General features: G+C 40.6%; 1 protein-coding gene across 2 annotated transcripts in view; it reads right to left on the reverse strand.

Moving 5' to 3' along the window:
• Positions 1-1,771: 1,771 nt before the first annotated feature.
• Positions 1,772-20,859, reverse strand: part of LOC136367394 (teneurin-2-like) — a 173,055-nt gene continuing 153,967 nt past the window's right edge. For both annotated transcript variants that reach the window (XM_066328955.1, XM_066328954.1), the window contains 2 exons: positions 14,594-14,828; positions 1,772-2,456 (listed from right to left, as the gene is read on the reverse strand). In XM_066328955.1, coding sequence (XP_066185052.1) covers positions 2,156-2,456; positions 14,594-14,828 — 536 coding nt within the window. In that variant the 3' untranslated portion in view covers positions 1,772-2,155. The remainder of the gene's footprint in view (positions 2,457-14,593; positions 14,829-20,859) is intronic.

Below are 20,859 nucleotides of genomic sequence, written 5' to 3' on the forward strand. Positions count from 1 at the left end.
TTGCTGCAAATTTTGATGACTTTTCCCCATAACTTGTACTTTTAGATAATGTAATCCCAGTGATGGAACCTCTGCTGTGGTAGAGAGGAAGAAATTTTCTTTGTGGACATGTAAGGCAGAAATACAATAGCAGCACCTTCAACTCCTTTCCTTTTTTCCAATCAGATGATTTAGCACCTTAAGTCACACTGTTGGAGGACAGCAAGGGTTAGTTTATAGCTGATGGTCTTACATCTGCCCTTTGTCATGTGCAATGGATTGTATGATTTTTGCTGAGAGTGAAGGAATTAATTTAATAAATGACCTACCTAAAGCACTCTACTCTTACCTTTCTGTTGGTCTCATGCATCTAGGGCTACACCACTGCTTTTTTGTTTTTTCTTTTCTCTCACTTCCATCACTCTAAATTATGATCACGGTGGATCTATCAAATTTATTCATAGGATTAATTTCAGCTATTTTCTGGCTTTGACATATACTTATTCTTTCCTGTGCGTGACATGAAGCTTGTCAGGTAACTTCTCATTATTTAAACCTTGAGCTAACACTCTCTCCTAAACCCTGCCTTGTGCTCACTACCAACTCTATTGTGCTCATCATTCTTTCAACAGGAAAGAAGACCTCAAAACCTTCTGTCAAAATCGATCAGTTGTGTCTTTACTTGAAATGATAGATCATTCATCAATTATTAAGAGTCAATACATTGCCTTACATTCTCTCATCTTATATATGAAAGTACAAAAAGCAATCACCACATTGCAAAGCTTTGCTTAAGATTACAGTAACCTAAATATCATGGAAAAAACCCTCCACATTTCATAATCCATCACTTCAAAGTTATGCACATGATTAAAATGTTCAACTTGCAGTATATCATTTCCCTTGTGCATAATCACTCTAACAGGGAGCTGCTGTATGATAACTGTCAACTTCAATGAATTATGTGCTTTCCAATCTTTTCATTTATATACCAAACTAAGCTTGTTATTCTTCTGAGGCTTTCTACAGGGGAAATACAGAAAGATGGTTAGAGCTGTAGTACTCAGTGTCTGGACTAAACAGACAGCAGGAACAGTCAGCCAGTTCTCTCCTACTACTGCATATATTAATCACATATGGAAGCTCCTTAGTATGAAAAATGGGGTTTTCTTAGAAAACTGTGTCTATCCTGAAGAGTCAGGTTATATAGGATCAAAAAAAAAGAGAGAAAATTCAGCACATCTTTATGGATCTTTTGAGTGCTATATGTGACAATGGTTTCAGAAAGGAAATAAATCCCACAAAGAAGAGGTCTGGAAAGTATTAACAGAAGATAGCCTCAAGCTACCATAATTTTGCCATTTACTCAGAGAACCTGAAGAGTGTGCAGGACTTCACTGTCATCGGCATATTGTTAAAGGCACTGTAAAAGGTACAAAATACACTGACAGACACCTAAAAAACCCCCTCTACAACAACAGAGAATGAGAGGGGACCAGAGAAGGGGGAGTAAGTCAGAAATTAATTAAATTATTTAAATTCAGAAAGACAAAATCTCAGCAGCATGTTAAAACCATCTCAAAAAAACCACAGAAAGGATTAGAACACAGTGTGGTCACTAATAACATACAAATCCTGGGAAATAAACACAACATTCAGAGTTTCTATATTTTTCCTTACAAAATGCTAAGGATGAGTGGAATATAGAAAATAACTGCATGCAAAAGGAAGCCTCTAATGATTCAAATTTAACACCACACCAGAATTTAGGTACACAGACCAATATAGACTGAGAACTAGTAATCAAAATTATTTTTGTGGTTTTTTATCTAAAGGCAGCATGTGATGGTAATATTTGAATTCAAATGCCACTAGCTTCTATTACTTATGTAAATTCACCACCTATCACATTTTTTTTCTAAATACTTTTTAAACATATGGCACTACATCAAGAAGTCATTAAATCCCTCTGTTTGGACCATCTAGGAGATGTGCATATCTGACACCTAAGTTAACACTGCACATTAAGAATTCTGAATCCATTTCTTGCTTCCACTGCTCCTACGACAGTGAACGTGACTTGAACATTTTATTTTTCCTCATTAATCAGTGTAAGGAATAATAATAATCTTTGCTCACTAAGAACATACATTTGTGAAACACACTGACCATCCTTTCATCTTCTGAACTTCCATTTTCTGACACAGCCATGTGATTTGAGAGAAAACACAGCCTTACCTATGAAATATGCTAGCAAGATGGCAAGCAGGACTGCAGCAGCAATTGCAGATAAAGCAGCACATTTCCAGCTGCAGTACTTGGAGGGCTTTTTCAGCTTGAATGCGTTCCTGGAGAATGTATTTCTAGGTAACAGTCTGGGAGGTGGAGTGTAAACCGTTCCTGAGGTCAGCGGGTAACCAGGGGAAGAGCTGCTGAACAGAGGAGTAGTTCCAGAAGATGTCTTAAACAAGAAATGCCTGAAAAACATAAAATGGAACAGAGTTGAAAATGGCAAGTCCTGTAGTTAAGGCAGAACATCTCCTACTCCTACACCATTCCAGCTACCTCAGCCTGGTAAATTCAACCCAAAAGAAAAAGGATTTTGTAAGAAGAAATAGGGAAATTAAAATTCTCTCTCTCTCTCTCTGTCTTTTTTTTTTTTTTTTTTTTTTTTTTTTTTTTTTTCCCTACCAGATCTTAACAACTGGCACTAAAATACAGTGTCAGGATATCTTTATTAATCTTTTCTGAAATTAGATGCAACTTGACCACATACTAGCTAAAACACCAGCATGACCCATGAAGTGTCTGGGAGGTCCCTGTGGATTCCACCACTCAAAAAATGTTCTAAGGAAACTACACTCTGAGCCTCATTTACACTCTTGGCAAAAGCTCCCAGCAAAACCACTAAGAACATACTGAGCAAAACCCATAGTCCTGTAGGAAAAGATCTTGCCAGGATTAGAATTAACCATGATTTTGTGGTTTAACAGTACCCAAGTTTGGTTTGAACAGCTCAGACAATTACCAACAGCACATGACTCAGCAGATAAAACCAGGATTTCAGCTGCCCGTGGAAAAAAATAAGGGACAGAATACACACTAATGAATCTCAGAAAATGCTGTTAACACATTGCAGACAGAGGAAATGGAGAAAGCAAACTGGAAGACTTGTTTCTTTAGATTAACTTCTCACAGCCAGGCAGAACTGACTACAAACATGTTCCCAGTCAACAATAAAAAGAGAAGCACAGAATAAAGGCTGTGGTCCTACAGAAAGTCACTTGGTTTAAGACAGAGAGCTCTGAAGACTTGCTCCATACCCTCTCCCTTCACAGCTCTGAGAAACAAGTGCTTCTTGGAATCAAACAGAACGAAGACACTCAGTAATCTCCAAAATCAAAATCACAGCTTAAAATAACCCAGGCCTTACTTCCAATGTAAAATATGTTTAACATTTTTATTCAGATACAATCCAGTATGTCACTCTCAAACCACCTGTTAGAGCTTTAAAATCCATGTCACTCACTTGACAACAACAATTTGGAAGTTGGAGGCTGAGATGTGTTTCCCAAGTATGTTTTCCAGCCCACCATCGTGACTGTGACTACTGTCAAGCATAGATTTGTGTATACCTATTCTACAGAAGTGATTTTAAAGGCATTTTTTAAAAGATTTGTTTTGAAATAAAAGCCAGAGCATAAGAGATTGTACAGAACTTTCATAAAGGTAAAAGATAGTGAAAGGAAAGCTGGCTAGGCTCCCCAGATTTCTGATTAAACATTTCCATTTGAAGACAGCCTCTGAAAATATGCTGGGTTTTTTCTTAATGAATCAATAATAAACTCTATTAATGAACATGAAAAATCACTTTGACATTGCCTTGGTTATTGAATTTTAACTCCAAGTGTTCTTGTATATCCCTTTCAACAGTGACCAAATTCTAGTTTGTTGTAGAAAATAGACAAAGACAGTGGCAGTATCCACTGTCATAACTTTTTCTTTGTGCTTTGGAGACTTCAGATACACAATCAAACTCAAACAGATTAATTCTAACCAGTTACTCAATAGAAACATCGGGGTTTTTTAAAACAAATAAAGACATCCTTCTTTTTTCTTTATCAGTGAGGAACATTAGAGGTTAGAATTCCTTCTTTTCTGCACATCATGGGTGATCCATGAGAAAAAGCAATAAGGGCAAATGCTAAAAGACTTCCCTTTAAAATTACCAGCCTTTTAAATTATGAAAAACATCTTGCAGCTAAAAGAAAGCAAGAACTAATGAAAGTCTGATGTCTTGAATACGATTTTAAATGTTTCTTTACTTTGCAACTGTTCAATTAAAGTAATTAATGAGAAAATGATGTTCTGGGGCTGGTTGTGTCGCACCAGATCTATTGACTCTTCTGCTCCTTCTGTTGGGTAGAACCCGATTGATTTGTCAGCAGAAGCAGGTTTAGTCCTTCCTCGCTGCTCTCCAGTGCTGGGAGCACAAGATCACTGCCATACTCAGATCTAGGGACTGAGATGACACGGAGCATGAGGAACAAGGGGAAGGCCAGAAGGAAGGGAGACCCAGTGAGACAAAGGCAGGCAGGAAAGCTCCTCTCTCATCCAGGCTGATTCTGCATCTCCCCAGCCCAGGACTCCTCCTCCTCCTGAGTCCTCATGGCAGGAATGACCCTTTAGCTTTGGAGAGAAGGGTCTGTAACAGACAGTTCTTACCCTTTCCTTGCCCAAAACCAGCCCTTTCACAACCAAACTGGAAATTACAGTCCTTGGAACTGTCGTTATCTGAAATGCCTTTAAACCCAGGAATTTTATGTCCTCTTTAGCTGAGAAGGCAGCTACAGCACCAACAGAAATTTTAATATAAAGCATTGTTAAAGTAAACTCAGATATATAATGAAACTCTGCTCCCATTAAAATTGAATTAATGAATATCTAGATACGCTTTAATAGAACATGTCAATCATATCCCATTGCATGTAAGAAGACAAAAAAAGGAGAACAAAAAAGTAGCCCCACTGTGATCCACTTTGAGATACATAAAATACATAAAGAAAACCAAAACACTTATCCATGCAAACAGGATCTGTACGATACTGTTAAAACTAATCAGAGCTTGATAGAAGCAAAAAAACCCAACTGAAAAGGATATGTGAGATGTCATTCTCAAAGCCAAGGAGGAAGAATGTCATTGGATAAACTCTGATTTTGTCACGTTTTGTCCTACCCATGTATTTCAAAAGCTGAAAGTTCATTGTCTCAATATGAGGACCTCTGACAAAGTGGCAGCTGTCAGAAGCCATCACACCACCTGCAAGCACACAAGTTCTGCCTTTCAAAGTTAAAAAAGACATTTAATTGAAGATGTGTTAAATATCCCCCAAGACCCTTTGGAAAACAGACACTGCATTCCAAAAGGGGCCAGATTAGCAGATACACCTTAAATCACAGCAAAGCACACCAGAAAGATTTGGAACATAATGGACAAAACATTTGGACCCCCAGAGTTTTAAATCTAGATTCAGCTACTAATGGAAATAAATTGACTTGTCTCAACTCTATCCCTAAACCCAATGATCTATAGCCATATTTTTATGTGAGATTTGACATGCTCTGGTACAACCAATTGTCTGTGGGCTGAAGCTGCACAGAGAGAACATGAGCATTTATCAACATTAATTACAGCCTCACAGTGGTAAGGCTGGGAGCATTGTACAATGCCTGCTTATGAAAATAAATGATCTGATTTGTACCAGTTCACTTAATTTCAAATACACTCCACATAAGAATTAAAAAATTGTATTCTCTGTCTTACCTGTTCACCTATCAAACGTGATTAAGAAAAACACATTTTCTACCTCACAATTAAGGATTAACAATTTGAATTAGACTAGGACTAATTTTCTATTTTGAAAACATGGGAATAAATTTTCTAAGTCTCAGCCCAGTCTCCCTAATTTCTGTGGATCGATAAGACAATTCCACACTAAAAAAACCTCACAGAATACGGTTGCCAGCCTAGGATGATTCTGTAATTTCAGTGTCCTTGAAAAGCTGTGGAAGGAGCTGGGGTGCTGCCCACAGAACAGAAGTTAACCCTGCAGCTCCCTCCGTGCTCTCCTCTCCCAGGATTCAGGATGCTCCCCCTCTGTTTTCAGCACTGCTGCTGTGTGGGGTCACACCCGGGCCCCAAAGGTGACATTTGTGAAAGCTGAGCTTCACAGGGGACATTTGACCACTGTTCTGTGCACTGATGGCACATGGAAAAAGCTCTATTTTGCTTTCTTCATTAATTCAGAGCTCTCCCTAGCATGTGCTTTCCCACAGGTCAAAAGGACCTCTGGTGTTCAGGGAACAGTGGTCTGACAGAGACTGTATTAACTTCCATATTCTTTGAGAGAACAATCAGCTTTCCCCCCTCCTTTCTGGACAGATTGTCATGGCAGCACACTGCAAGAATGAGTGGAGGGAAAAAAAATGGTTTGGCGATCAAAAACTGTAATAGAAAGAAAGAAAAAGACATTTTCTAACATAAATTGCTTCTTTCCCTCCTCATGCTGTCCTAAACTTACTCTGTATGAAAAAAAAAAAAGGCATACAGAGAATTATAATGCTAAAATTGTATTTTTTTATATTTTATAGGGGTTTTAATAGTAATTAATAAATAGAAAAGCTACATGCCAAGAGAATAGTAACAGCTCAATTTAGTTGTTCTAGGACTTAAAAATATCTTCAAGCTGTGGTAAAATCACATCTGTCTATAATTTTATTGGACATTTATTCTTAGCAGAAAACAATGGAATATAGAACATAATATGCTGGCTTTCATTGTGATTAAAAAAAAAAACCCCTTCTGCACTTTTCAAAGTCTTCCAAAAAAGTAGCCATGAGTCATTTTATGTCAGTGGAAGCCTCAAAGTGGCTGCCAAATTCACAGTGAAGTTTTATGGCAGATTCTAACTTGCAAACAAAAAGAAGGCAAGTCTGAAGAAAACTGTGAGCTATTTTTATGCCTGTTATGAAAAAATGAACTCTGAGGGGTAGACTGGTAAAAGCTTTGGTTACCTGTGTCTCAGTCTCTCCCCAAATGAGATTTAATTGTATGTTCTCTCAGGTTCTTGCAGAAAACATGGGACCATCAGCCGCATCTCTCCAGCTGAGTGCTCTCTGATGTGGCCAAACTGCACAGAAGTTTCTACCCTTTGGAGTGCCTAGAACTCTAAAGCCAGCAATAAAGCTTAACAGGTATTATCTATTTGAGTTTAAATTGTATAGTTACAAGAAATGGCCTCAATCATGTTAAATCCACAGACTAAAGTCAGTAAGCCAGATTTTTCAGTGGGAAGCTGTTTCAAATACCCATGTGTATAAACCCACTGGCCATTTTACACACCCAAACACTTGTGGGAACAAAGAGCAGTCCTAATGACACTATTCCAGTGCTTTACAGCCTGCTGCAGGTCCTGCTGCAGGAACTAAGGACACTGTTAGGCATGGGAACAGTAATTCAGGATGAACACATCAATATCAGCAGTATTGTACCCACTGTAACCTCCTGATCCTGGCAGCAGCCCCCAGCACCCAGAGCAGCTCCAGTTCCTTACTTAGAGCTATTTCCTCAGCTCTTGCAAGGCTGATGGTTCCTCGAAGGCTGGGCTCCTCTCATCCCCAGGCAAAGTGCTGTAAGACCTGCCGAGTGTAAAGCAGTGTCACGGAGGCTGCTGTGAGCACTGGGCTGGCTGGTCACCGCCACTGGCACCCTGGAACATAGGCACAGCTGGACACGTGAAGCTCAGTCACTGACAGCCGGGCAGGGTGGTGGGCAGGAGGGCAGCTGCCAGCCTTTGGGCACCTTCAGCTGTCCTGTTAGGAAACAAAGCCAAGCAGGCATCGCTCACAAAGCCACCAAGGCCAAACAGCTGCACTGTGTGACAGCAGCGGCGGTGGCTCTGTGCTGGGCGCCTCTCCACAGGACACCTGCTCTTCATCTGAGACTCAGATCCTCTTGGACACACTTTTAGAACCTTCCCTCTCCCTAACCCCACTGTGATCTGGCCCCTGGGGTGTTCTCTGGAGGCTCTACCCACGTGCTCCTTGCTCTGGCTTGTCCCCATGGCACTGCCCCATCCCAGGCTGCTCTGAGCTGTGACACTGCAGAGCTGTGACAGAGGCTGGAGAAGGCAAGGTGGAAAATACAGACAGGGCAAGGACTGAACTGGGGGTCATGTGTAGCTCGAGGGTTTGAGATGGAGAACACCAACTTGGAAAGGCATAAAATCTAGACGGGAACATGCACACGGCAGCTCAGCAGCTCCAGAGAGCTCCAGGGGCCACCCATCACCTTCTGACTGGCGGCTCCGTGGTCAGAAAGATTCCAGGTACTCTGCAAGAGGGGTGAGCCCAGTCACTCAGCCTGTCTGCTCGAATCCTAGTTAGCTTGTGTGGGAGTTAGCCAGTCAATAGGCAGCTCTGCTCTTTGAATTTATGAATCTCCTTCTTGCACTACTGTTTATTCCCCAGGAATAGAGCGACCAAACTGCTGGTTAATGCCTGGTAAAGAGTAACAGGCACAGCTACAGGCACAAAAAATCAGGGTGTTTGCATATGCACTTACATGAAAGTGTAGCAGGACCAATCAGCAGATCCAGGGACATTTAGGCAGCTCTGAATCAACTCAACTATAGGAACTTTATCTTCTTAAGCAGAAAACCTTGTGTCTTTTTCTGCCATAGGTTTCTGAGTAGTTGTTGCATAGTGCCAAGTGATGAAGTGCAATAATGCCTCCATTTGTTATTCCAGTGGTGAGGATTATGATAACAGTGTTTTGCATTTCAATGGGTCCATGCAGTTTTAACTTTCTACATCAATTAATGAACATAATTTCAAAACACTTCTATTTTAAAAGGCATACATGTAAGCTCTCCACTATCTCTTAATTCAACTACTCAGTTAACAAGAAAAAAAGAAAAAGTACTAACAGTGCTAGTTCAAGTCTGTAAGTCATAGAACAGAATAATAAAACTCAGAGCTCAGAGAAATTTATCAGCCAACATGCAAACTTAAATAAAGAGGAACAAAAATCACATAATTCTAGACTTTTTTAATAAAGACCCAAAACGTGCCTGTCTCTTCCTGTGCAGTCACTCACATTGCCTGTTCACTCTGCACAGCCCAGAAGTTAAAAATGCAAATGAACAAGATCATGAAAACATGCAATTATCTGCAATCAGTAAAAACTTCTTTGAGCTTATGTGTACGTGAGTGGGAGTACATCTAGATCGATTTTCTGAATCATCATTATGTATCCTGCTTTTGTAGTGTTTTCCTTTACCCTTTTCTCTCTCCTGTTCATGCCTATATTTGTTATGAAAATGATACTCCAGTAGCCTGCTAAAAACGACCTTTCTACTGTGCTTTTGGAATTCCTCCAAATACATGGCCCAAATGTGTTTAAAGTCCTTGGGGATGCTTTTGACTGTGCTTTCCTTGACTCTTTAAAATGCTTTTGATTTTTAGACAGGTCCAGAGTCTATCTATGCAGATTCCAATTATTTAGAAAGTCCCCACAACCTTTCTGCAACCTTCTCACTTAGGAAGGAACAAGAGAATGAAGGACTCAGTTCTTGCCCCAGCCTTCAGTTTCAGGGGAATAACATCTGCTCTAGCACATGTACCTGTAGCTGCAAGTAAATGGTAAGAGAAAGCCACAAAAGACAAAGCAAAATTAGAGTGAGGACTCATTTCAATGTTCCAAGTAGTTGTTTGTTATGCCCAATATATCCTAGGAAATTGCATTAACAAAAGGAAAGGAAATTTTGTTTCACTGCTCTGTTCCAGAACATTTTGCATCATGTACAGAGATATCAAAATATTGAGACATCATTGAAAATAGGCAGACAATTGCAGAGAGCAGCTGCAGCTTGGAACTTCAACACATTCAGAAACCTCAAGTTTACATGTTCAGTTCAAAAGTTCTGCAGCTGATCTTGAAACCCGAACATGATACAAAATGTGAATGTGGTATTAACAACGGTTCAGATATTTAATTTGTTTCTTAAAAAAATTCATACTGCTTTCCTCCACTGTTAAATCCCTCTCCTCATGTGCCCTGCTCTTGGATTTTCTGTCTTTACTGCCTTGGGCTGTGCACAGGCTCAGTGCTCATTCCTGCACTGGAGCACTGGGTGCCGATGTTTCCCAGCTGTGACACCCCACGATTCTGAGTTCAAGCACTGCAAGGTGCACACTGGGATACAGCTCATCCTTTCACCTCTCATTGCTGTCCTCAGGCTCACCCAGAGTGACTGTGCTGGAATCAAGCTGGCAAAATAACAAATGCAGCTTGAACCCCAGGAAAAGGCAAGTATTTTGAAGAAATCTCCTTTTAAGGTTCATAGGAATTCTTTTCAGGCTAAACTTTCAGATTTCTCAGTCTTTAAACTGAACTTTGCACACATGACCTCAGGTCTGGACCATTGGTGTTATGCTACAGCCTACAAGATCTAAAGAAACCTATTTTATAATCACCAGAAGGGTGGCCACCATCCTTTCTCCTGAAACACAGAAGAAACATTAGGATGTTACAGTCTTCCTTAAAGCCTTAGCAAGACATCCTCCTGAGCAAGCAGAAAGGAAATTACAGACATAGATACAAAATTATCTTTGCATCTGAAAGATTTGGACTGAAAATATTTCAAATTACCAGACTAATTATGAGAACCGAAGAATAAGAGTAATTTCTATTTAATTGTAGCCTCCTTTCCTCCTGAATTAAGTATTATTAGTTATGATGGTAACAATTAATTTTACATCAATATAAAGTACTGAAAGAGGCATTAGTAAATCAGGCGATCTCAGTGAAACATCCATCCAGAAACTCCTCTGTTCTCCTCCCTCACCAGCCATCCCAGTGCCCCTGTGGGGTTCTCATCCCAGAGGATCCCTGCTGGCTGAGGAGCCACGGGACCCTCCCCTGCAAAGCCAATCCTTTCTCCCTGTGCCCTCAAAGCATTCCCAGCTTTAAAGCAGAGTGCTGCCTCTCCGACTGGCAGGAAGGAACGAGACCCACCCTGGGATGTTCAAAGGCAGGGTTTTCATCACACATCCCCTTGGAGAGCAATGATTAAAGCAGCAATAAAGGAACACCTCTCAACTGGAGCAGCTAGAACCCGGCACTTTGCTAGGAGGAGGAGGAGATGCTTTGAAACAGACTGCAAGAGGACAATAAAAGTTAAAGAGCATTAAACAGCAGCTCCGCGCCTAAAGGTAAAGCAGCTAAATACTGCAGAAATGAACCATAAAAATAGCACCATAAAAATGCTACAGCCATGTATTACTGTGTCCTTACTTAGAGATATTTCAACCCTTCCATTACAGACCCTTAGTTCAAAGAAAACAGAACAATTATGGAGCTAGCCTGGGAGCCTGATGCAGCCATAAAGCAGCAGCAGAGCAGGGAAGGCACAGCCCATTTGTTTACCTGAAGCAGGAACAAACACACTGAAATCAAGCACACATCACTGCAAGTGTTCCAGGCCAGGTTAGCCAGGGCTTTGGGCAACTTGATCTAGTGGAAGGTGCCCCTGCCCATAATGATCCTTAAGCTCTTTCCAACCCAAACCATCCTGTGACTCTAAATAAATACAATTGGGAACACTGCATACACATGTTGCAAACCTGTAACTCCACTAGAAGCAAAGAGCTCCTAAAATACAGCTAAACAAAATTATGTAACAAATCCAGCACCACAAAGATTTGGGTAAAGTTGCTTGAAAAGGCCAAATGAAAACGTGTGCAAGCAGTAAAAGCTTCCTTTACATCACCAAGAAAATAACCCAAATGTGATTAACAGCCCGCAATCAATATTGAAACAAGAGGCAGAGAAAGGATATATTTGGAAAATGCAATGTCTCCAAACAGCCTGAATTTAGCCCAAACTGCCTAAGACAGCAAAGGAACAAAGGGAAGGTTAAAATATTCTTACCAGGAACAACAACAAAAAAAAGGCAACATGCAGACGTGTGTTGTTTTATTCAATGATTTCAGCTCTTGGTACTGTTAGATAAAGAGACATCTGGAATCTAAATTGTGATCTGAATTTTGTAGTGCTGACACAAAGCATTCCCTTCAGACAGCTCAGGTGCCACTTTTTGTTTCATAATCAGTAACATGACCACTTGCACATCATTTTCAGTTGAGAGCAGAATCTACTGAAGGTAACTGAAAGATGAAAACTAAGAGTTATGAAACTCTCTCTTGATAAAGCAGGTGCTGTCAGTGCTGGCTTTGCCTCCTGAGTGCTCCTCTACGGAGATTAATAAACACATAACAAGATAAAAAAATTAGAGTAGTGCACTGTGAAGAGGCAGCATGAGAGGGGTCAATGTTTTGCCACAAGCTAAAGCTTTAAAGTAAAGGCTGGAGTAAAAAATTACTAAAAATATGCTTTTTTGTGTGTGTGTGGCTATTAGTATGAATGTAGATGAAACACCAGCTTTAAAGTGAAAGAATTACAGGCTAATTCTGAAAGTCTCAGTGATTTCACAAGCATCAATTTCAGCCAACTTCTGAGTTAATATTCTTGTGATGAAACTTATCATCAAGCCCTGTCAGGTGTGTAATTTCAGAAAAGAACTAAAATCGATCCTGAAGCAGCTCTGGAATAGTCTTGGAACACAGAAATTCTGCCAGGACATTTTCTAATAGCTTAATGCTTGCCTGTGACAAACCTGTCTTCCAAAAAGCTCCAATTAACTGTCGGGCATCCAAAAATAACAGTATTCACAAGGTAACCTTTTGTCATCAGCAGCTACATACACATTCCCAGAGGTTGCAGGATAAGAAAAAAAGAGAGGAACCAAAGTCAGTAATGGCATTCACAGTCACCTCTGGCTGGGAATAGGTACAAAATCAGATAGTAAAAAACCTAGCCAGAAAAATGCCCACCGCTGTGGCTCAGGGGTGCCAGTGTTATGGCAAACAAATCCTTTTGTGAATATCCTAAGGAATTTCCTCCAGGTAGTGTGGCTGGTAAACTGGGACAATCTTGAGCCTTCAGAAATGACAGTTCAGGTACTGTTGTACCCAAAACCAATTCCATATAATTCCAGGAAGAGGCAGCTGGTGGCCACTCTACACCAGAATTAAAAGTAGGTGCTAATCCTGGGCAATGAACCACACAGCAAGAACCACTTTGGGCTAAACAGGACCAACATTTCTATCTTGTAATTCTTAGCAATCAAGGAAAAATTCAGGATGTCCAAATTAAGTTCTATAAAACAGCAGAGGTTCCCACAGAAGCAGCAGTCCAGAGTTGAGCGGTTTTTTTTGCCAAAGCTACCTCCAAATCTTCAGTGAGCAAGAATCCCTTTTCCTTTCCTTTTCTGGCCATCTTGGCTTTGGATAACCTGAATTTGCTTTCCACTTCTCCATGGCAGCCACGTTCCCATTTTAGCAGGGAAGGACAAAGTGAGGGCAGCCCCTGTGCACATCCCAGCCCAGCACAGGCTGGCACAGACTCCCTGCCCCTTCCAGGCTCATTTGCTCCCCATGGAGCTGTATCCCACCACTGATTAATTACTGAGAAACAACAGCCTGGGTGTTGTCAGCTCCAACCCAGAGCTCCAAACCTGACCAGCATGTGTTGGAGGGGCTGGGACTGCATCGGGGTGTAACTCCTTGGGGTAGCCACCAACATCCAGCCCAGCACAATTAAAGTCCTGGGAGGCTGCAAACCAAACATAAATCCCAGAAGCTGTGGCAAGCAAGCAGCTGAAACCCTGGCAGCAGGCAGTGCTCCCAGCAGCCCAGCTCCTCCACCTGCTCGCTGTGTTTATCACTCTCTGGGCAAGCAACACCACCCTGCTATTCCAAGCACTTTATTCAGCACCACAATGGCTAATTTTAAATGCTGAGAGATCAGCTCTGCCAAATCTGCTATTTAAAGTGCAAGTTAAATATGTTTGACATTCCATACCCCAAATGACAACAAACCAGAATATTTAGACCAGCAGCATGTCAGGGATTTATTTATTTATTTCTCTGTCAGGCCTAAGTGCTGCACCTTTTCATTTATATGCTGCTGTTTGCCCCACAGGCATCAAGCTGTTAACATGTACAGAAGAGATTAAAATGAACTTGCATGCTGGATGAGGTATAAATTAAAATTATAGTACTGTCAGTCATGAATCTCGGATTGTTTCTCAGAGTCTCCCAAAATGCATAATGTCAAGTGAGCCTCTGTTTGTTGCTTCAGGAAAGGCAAAATGTATAATTTTCCAGCAGCACAGTCAATATGAATTCTAAGTAAGCTGTCCCTGAGCCTGTGATATAAATACGCAGTACTAATCACATGAGTTGTGTATGCAAGGAAGGTCCAAGAGAATAAAAGGCTTTAAAGTGAGATCTGAGCAGCATTACCCACTGGGGACCATCCAGAGCAGACTGGGGCTGCTGGGTGTTGTGACACCACTCAGTCCCCACACTGTGCCAGAAAAACCATCCCCAACACAGAGGACACCAAACGCCATCTGCCACAAACCAAGGGTTTTCTCCCTTTGGAGCATCCTCAGTGGCGTCCCCCGGGGTGCCCATCCGTGTCACCCACCTGGTCTCCAGGGGCACGTTGCTGTTGAGCACCCAGCTGTCCTGGAGCTGCACAGACTCGGGGGTGGTGGCCAGGTCGTTGGGCGCCGGGGCGGGCGCGTGGATCTGGTTCCGCCGGTTGGTGAGAGAGTTCCTGTTGAGGGAGTTGGCAGAGGAGTGGTGATGGGACAGGGAATGGTTGTGAGGAGGAGGGAGAGGCGGCCTCAGCGTTGACTGGCTGTGGTGATTCGAAGGGCCTAAAACAGAAAAGAGAAACAAATCACAAATGTGTGTGGTGACGCTGCTTGGCGTTTCCAAGGGGCCGCTGCCTGGGAGAAGGGACTGTGCCTCTTGGACCTGTGGGCATCAAAGTGTGGGCAAATCACATTGGTGGTTCTTGGAGATCAGCAACACTCAACAGTGCTTCCAGCCTGCACAGCTGGCACGTTGACAACGACTCTATTTAAATTTTAAAATACTTTACGGATTCTCCCTGGAGAAAGTCTCCTCAGTGGAGCAGCCTGGTTTGACCATTCCCTACATCGACCAAAAAGAAATTTACCCCCCCCCGTTTCTACCAGGGACTTTGAGCAGATGAACCTTAATGGATTAAAAATAGCTTTTGAGAATATGGTCTTTAGGCCCCCATAAAACTTAATCAGAGAAATCAATCTTCTTTCATTCACTGTATTTTATCAATCAGCTTCAAATGAACAAGATTTGTGCCAGCACAAGAAGATTAAACTCCAAATATGAAAAGAGAGTAACAAGGCAGTGATGGTATCTTTCATGTTACTCCATGTGATTGGGATTTGTCCTGTATTTTTCTATTTAGTAATGCCACAAACACACAGCAAGATCTGGAAATTATGCAACTCTTTCAGTCTTCTTCATTGAAAAATGACAGATGATATCTTTTAGTGATAAAGAAGGATATAAATTTTTCTTATTCTTTGAGTACTGACATGTTTGCATCGATACTGAAAAATATTTTTTTTCTAATCATTAAGGCATATGGATTAAAAAAATGGCACATGAAAAGAAAATCTGATAAGCAGGTGTCATTCTAACATTGTCACTTTTCTAAATAGAAATGAAGACTAGTAAATAAGTTCATGTGCAATTCCACACATTGCAATAATTTATGTCTAATAAAAAGAGTAAAAGAGAATAAAGAAAACACTCTCACGAACTGTATGCTTTAGACATTGTATCAAGTTGTTTTCTAGTGAACATTAATCAGCAATATTAGAGAAATGATAATTCTAATGATGCATGTTTGTTTTTAGGAACTGAAACAAATTCTGTACTTAATGAATCAAATAATAAAAAGAAGACATCACAAAACATAATTTGCAGCAAGACTGATCTTTGTCATTTGAAACAAAGAAGTCTAGGAAAGCTGCTGAACTGGGTAATTACTGTAAGTTAATTAAGGCTGATATTTATAAAAAACCCAAACTAAAAAAAAAAAAAAAATAAATAAATCCAAGACACAAAATAACACCCCAAACCCAAGCTCTTTTGGAGAGAGACTGTTCCTTTTCTTCAGCATTTCTGAGGGCTTGGGGAAGCACAGGCTGCTGAGGAACAGAGCCAGGTTTGCTGGGACTTACACAAGGCAAGTACAGCTTGTCCTCTGACAAGAAACTTTAAGAAATGAATAATAATAAATTCTGCATCCTCCACATGTTGCCTTAAATCTAAGCAGTTTCTTTATCTTTCTTGAATGTCTGTTGCCCGAACGTGCACCCTGTGGGAATGTCAACTGCTTTACATACAAAGTCACCTTTCACAAACACATCCTAAATTTTAAGGCCATTATATGTGCAGCTCTCCTCACTCTCCTTGGCTATGTCTTATCTAAACATAAAAGAGACAGTTTAGCCAATCAAATTTGATGTTTAAAACCCTCATTTGGACCTCCCAAGAACATCAAATCTCTAATCTATACCAGGTCCTGTGCCATTGCACAACAGCACGCAGAGCAAGACACAGCAGGAAGAAAATGTGTTTGGACAATATCCACGTGCACAGAAGCTTAACTGGAATTACTCTCCTAGTCTATGTTCTGGCTTTAAACAAAGCATGCTTGGATTTCAATAAGTGAATATTTATGAGTGATAAAATACAAATATGTGCCCTTGTGTTAATAGTTACTTCAAAATATTCATGTGCATCATGTTTTCTCAATTTACTTTAGATGCAGCTTTTCCTTCTCAAGGATAAGTATGAAAAAGTCATACCCACACAAACAAAACAGTTTCCCTCTGAGAGCCACAGTCAAATAAAGACTCTGAATCGTGTCACCGAAATATCATGGTGGCTGCTCTTAAAAGTGAGCCAAGTGCACATCAGTGAGAATAAACAGCATTTCTGTAAGATTAAGGAAGGAAGAACTGAAATCAAATTACCACAAATTATTTAATCTGCCTCAAGATTCAGTTCCCACACAGTAAATGTAAAACATTTAGCAAAATGAGCTGTGTAGGGGTAACTGAACACACATTACAGCTGCAAAAACTCTGAAATCTGGTGCAAGACAAATGTAGCACTTAATCTAGAAAAATAAACAAATACCAATATTAACATCATATAGATATTATATAGTTTCTATTAAAATGTATAAAGGCTTATATATATATAAAGTACTAACTGAGGAGCGTGCACACGCTCATGTACATATGAGAGAGATAAAAACTTAATACTCTGCTCCTTCATAAACCTGTTCAAATGAATCAAAAGCAGGAGCCGAACGCTATTGAACTTGCCAGGGACATAAAATTGGATTCACATCCAAACATCTGAGCACTTCTTTATGAGCATCTTTGCCTAAATTAAAATTTCACCAGCAGTACCTGGAAATTTGCTGAGCTCTGGAGTTGAGAGGAGTAAATCCCTTGTCCTGTAATAAAGGATCCAAAGGGATTTGCCCAATGAATCCCACGGCACAAGACACTCGGGCCCCTTGGAAACTGCCTTTGATTTGGGAGCTTAAACACAACGGATGTCTTGATGGAATGCATCTGGCTTTTTACATCAGGAAATAGATTTCATTTTTGATATACCACTAGCCAGCATTGGTCTGGGGGAGAATACTGAGGAAATGGTGCCTTTTCTCAGTTATTACCTGAATCAGTCGTTTCACCAGGATGCACTATACAAGCTCAAACATTTAAAGAAAAGTTTTTTACAACCATAGTGAAAATCAGAGACCTGGAAATCTGAAACACTGGTACTCTCCACACTTTGGCTTTTTAATGTTTTTTAATTTCTCATTTAAATTGACAAACAGACGACACATCTAATTCCAATCAATTTTAGTAGGCATTGATTGTGCTGAGCATTTTAAAAATCACAGCCTGGTGTCCACATAATCAACATGTGATTCTTCAAGAGATCTTACTGCAGTCAAGAATATCAGCAGCACTCGTTTCAAATTAGAATCTGAGTGAGGGTAAATTGTGTTGTAATTAAGTAATCTGAGAATACAAATTCTGATTTGTGTGGCTTTGAAGCAATCATAAGCTATCCAATTGACTTATTTGGGTTTAATCAGAACCAAAATACTGAAAAAGAAAAATAAAAATGATTTTGCTCAGTTCATTCTTTTATCTGGTGAACCATTTAAACAAACCAGGCTAGCACAGAGCCTGTGTATGATGACAGGTATTGTGGGCCAGCCTGGCAGGGCTCAGAGAGCCCCTGGATGTCCCACTCCTGTAGGACATCAGCAATGGCCAAGTGCCCCTGAGCACACCTTCCAAACATCCCTGCTCGCCTTCTCTACGATTCAAATGTTGACTAAAATACAAAAGGAAATTCAGATCTGCGTTAGCGTGGTCAAATTGTTTTTCATAGCACTTCCCAGGCTTTGGTACACTCAACTCGTGCACTAAATCCAAGCAACACAACGATCCGAGGAGAACAAGTTGATCTTCCACCTCAGAGATGAAATACAAAGCAGAAAAGGCAGCATCCCTAATCTAAGGAAAGCAATTGCTTCCCTGCATCCCAGTTCTTTGTCAATACTACCTCAAAAAGGTAGAGGAGATTGTATCTTAGTTGTGCTGAATTATCCTCCGTGACATTATTAAATGCTAAAGAGACATTTACACCTCATCATTCCTTTTCGCAAAAGAACTAAAAGAAAAAAAACCCAAACATGTATTATTTTTCTGAAATGAACAATCACCCAACTATTTCCTTATGCTTTAAACAATGCAAATACTGAACAAAAAACCTCCCAAACCCGAAGCTGATGAATTGAAAGAAAATAATTAAAAAGCCCACAGACAGCCCTTGTCAGCCAGCATTAGCAACCTCTTCTGCAGCACTCCTGGCTCTTTATTCAAATCCCTCTGCCACACTGTTTTCTCAAGGAAACCACATCATCTGCCATCACAGTGACTAACGGGTGTTTCACAGAACCACAGGGCCACCTTCCAAGCCGAATTCATCTTCCAAGGCAGCTGCCATTGCTCTGAGTCAGGGGGAGCAGAGAGCCCAGGAAAGTGTCTCCAGCCCAGGCTGCAGTGAGCCTGGCGGGCTGGACCAGGGCTCCTGCCCAGAAACACTCCCTGGGCTTTGTGCTGCCTCTGCTTCAGTTCTCCTGCTTCTTGGCTTCACTCTCGGCATTATTTTGTGCAAGGCCGTAGCAAAATGGCATCTCCATGTTCTGAAAATGTTTTCAACACATGCTGTAAAGAAGAAAGTTATCTCACTCCTAACCGTGGATACCATTACCTCTCTCTCTTGTTGTTTCAAATCCAAGACATTTGCCAGGTGTTCCTTCTTTTGTCTGCCTGTTTTTTTACACTCTTCGAGGCAAGAATAGGTTGAATGACTGGCTGTCATCCCAGACTGTACATTTCAAACTGAAAATTCACTAAATGTGTGATATGAAATAGTAAGTCACTTATCAGTGTCTGCCAGTGCACTGCAGCCATGTCCCCAGCACAATATTACAGGAGAAAATTAAATGCTGCTCTGACTAAAAAAAAAACCAAAAACAAGAACAAACCAACCAACACCAAACTAAACAAACAAACAAACAAACAAACAAACAAACCCCCAAACCCCCAAAAACCCCCAAAAAACAACCTACAACCCAAAGTAAAAATACCCCATTGCTTGCCCACAATATCCAGGGTGCACAGTCATACAAAGAAAGTCATACAAGGAAAAACTGGACCCTCCACCAGGAGTCAAACCTAAGGGATTAGAGTCATGTAACCACTTCTCTCAAGTGAGGGTCACCTCCAAAAAGGTTAAAACTCACTGCCCTACAAAATAGTAATATCTGAGACACCATGTACTAATTATATTTGTTGAAATACATCACTCAAATATTCATTATTGCACTGCATGAGGTGCATGGGCTGCATGAAATAATGTCTGGTCAATGGCAAACCACATCACTCCAATAATAATGCTTTATGCAGACTCAGTGTCTTGTGGTACTTTATATATGTATATATGTGTATGTTACACATATATGAAAAGGTGGGCACACCATTTTAAATTTTGCCTCTCATAAAAATGAGTCACAGAGAAGTTGGAATTTTCTTCTAACTGAAAAACAATCATCTCATATCTTTTTTCAATCAATCTTTTAATTTATTTCCCCAATACTGATATAAATACAAAACATTTCAGAGAATTTAAGGATGTATTTATCTTCTTCAGCTCAGGTACACGAGCATTATTAACACTGCTTTTTGAAGAGGGCACTGATGTACAAAGAACCAAAAAGAAAAGCAGGCATTTATATTTCTAAGCAATGAAGTTCATTGTTACTGTCATCATTACTGTGGAATATTTTAGTGCAGAAAGATAAATGTTGTTCTCTAGTCCTGGCTCTGCAGAATGGGAAAGAGCTGGCTCAGTCTAAAGACTCAGTCAAATTCTTGCCTGAGCTCACACAACTTGAAGCACTGGAATCACACCAAAGTGAAAATGAAGATACAGATTTTTCTGACCAACAGACAGAAATTTCTGAACAGAAATATTTAGGCCAGCAGTGGAACCTGATGACAATTTCCTGATAGGATTATGGCCTGAAAACTCCTGCTTCTCTGGCTGGTCTGTGGGGGACCCTGAAAATTGTCATGATGACATAAGAATAACTGGGCCATAATTTCCAATTCATTGCAAGTCTCAAGTCAGGTGCAATAGAAAGTCATCCCTGAAGCTGCTACAGCAGCATTTCAGAGCTTGCATCATCCAGTGAGCTGGAACACATTTGGTTCCCAAGGGGCAAAAGAAATGCCAGTCATAGGTGGTTTA

This window comes from Sylvia atricapilla, chromosome 14 (genome assembly GCF_009819655.1).
Source record: "Sylvia atricapilla isolate bSylAtr1 chromosome 14, bSylAtr1.pri, whole genome shotgun sequence".
NCBI classification, from domain to species: Eukaryota; Metazoa; Chordata; class Aves; order Passeriformes; family Sylviidae; genus Sylvia; species Sylvia atricapilla.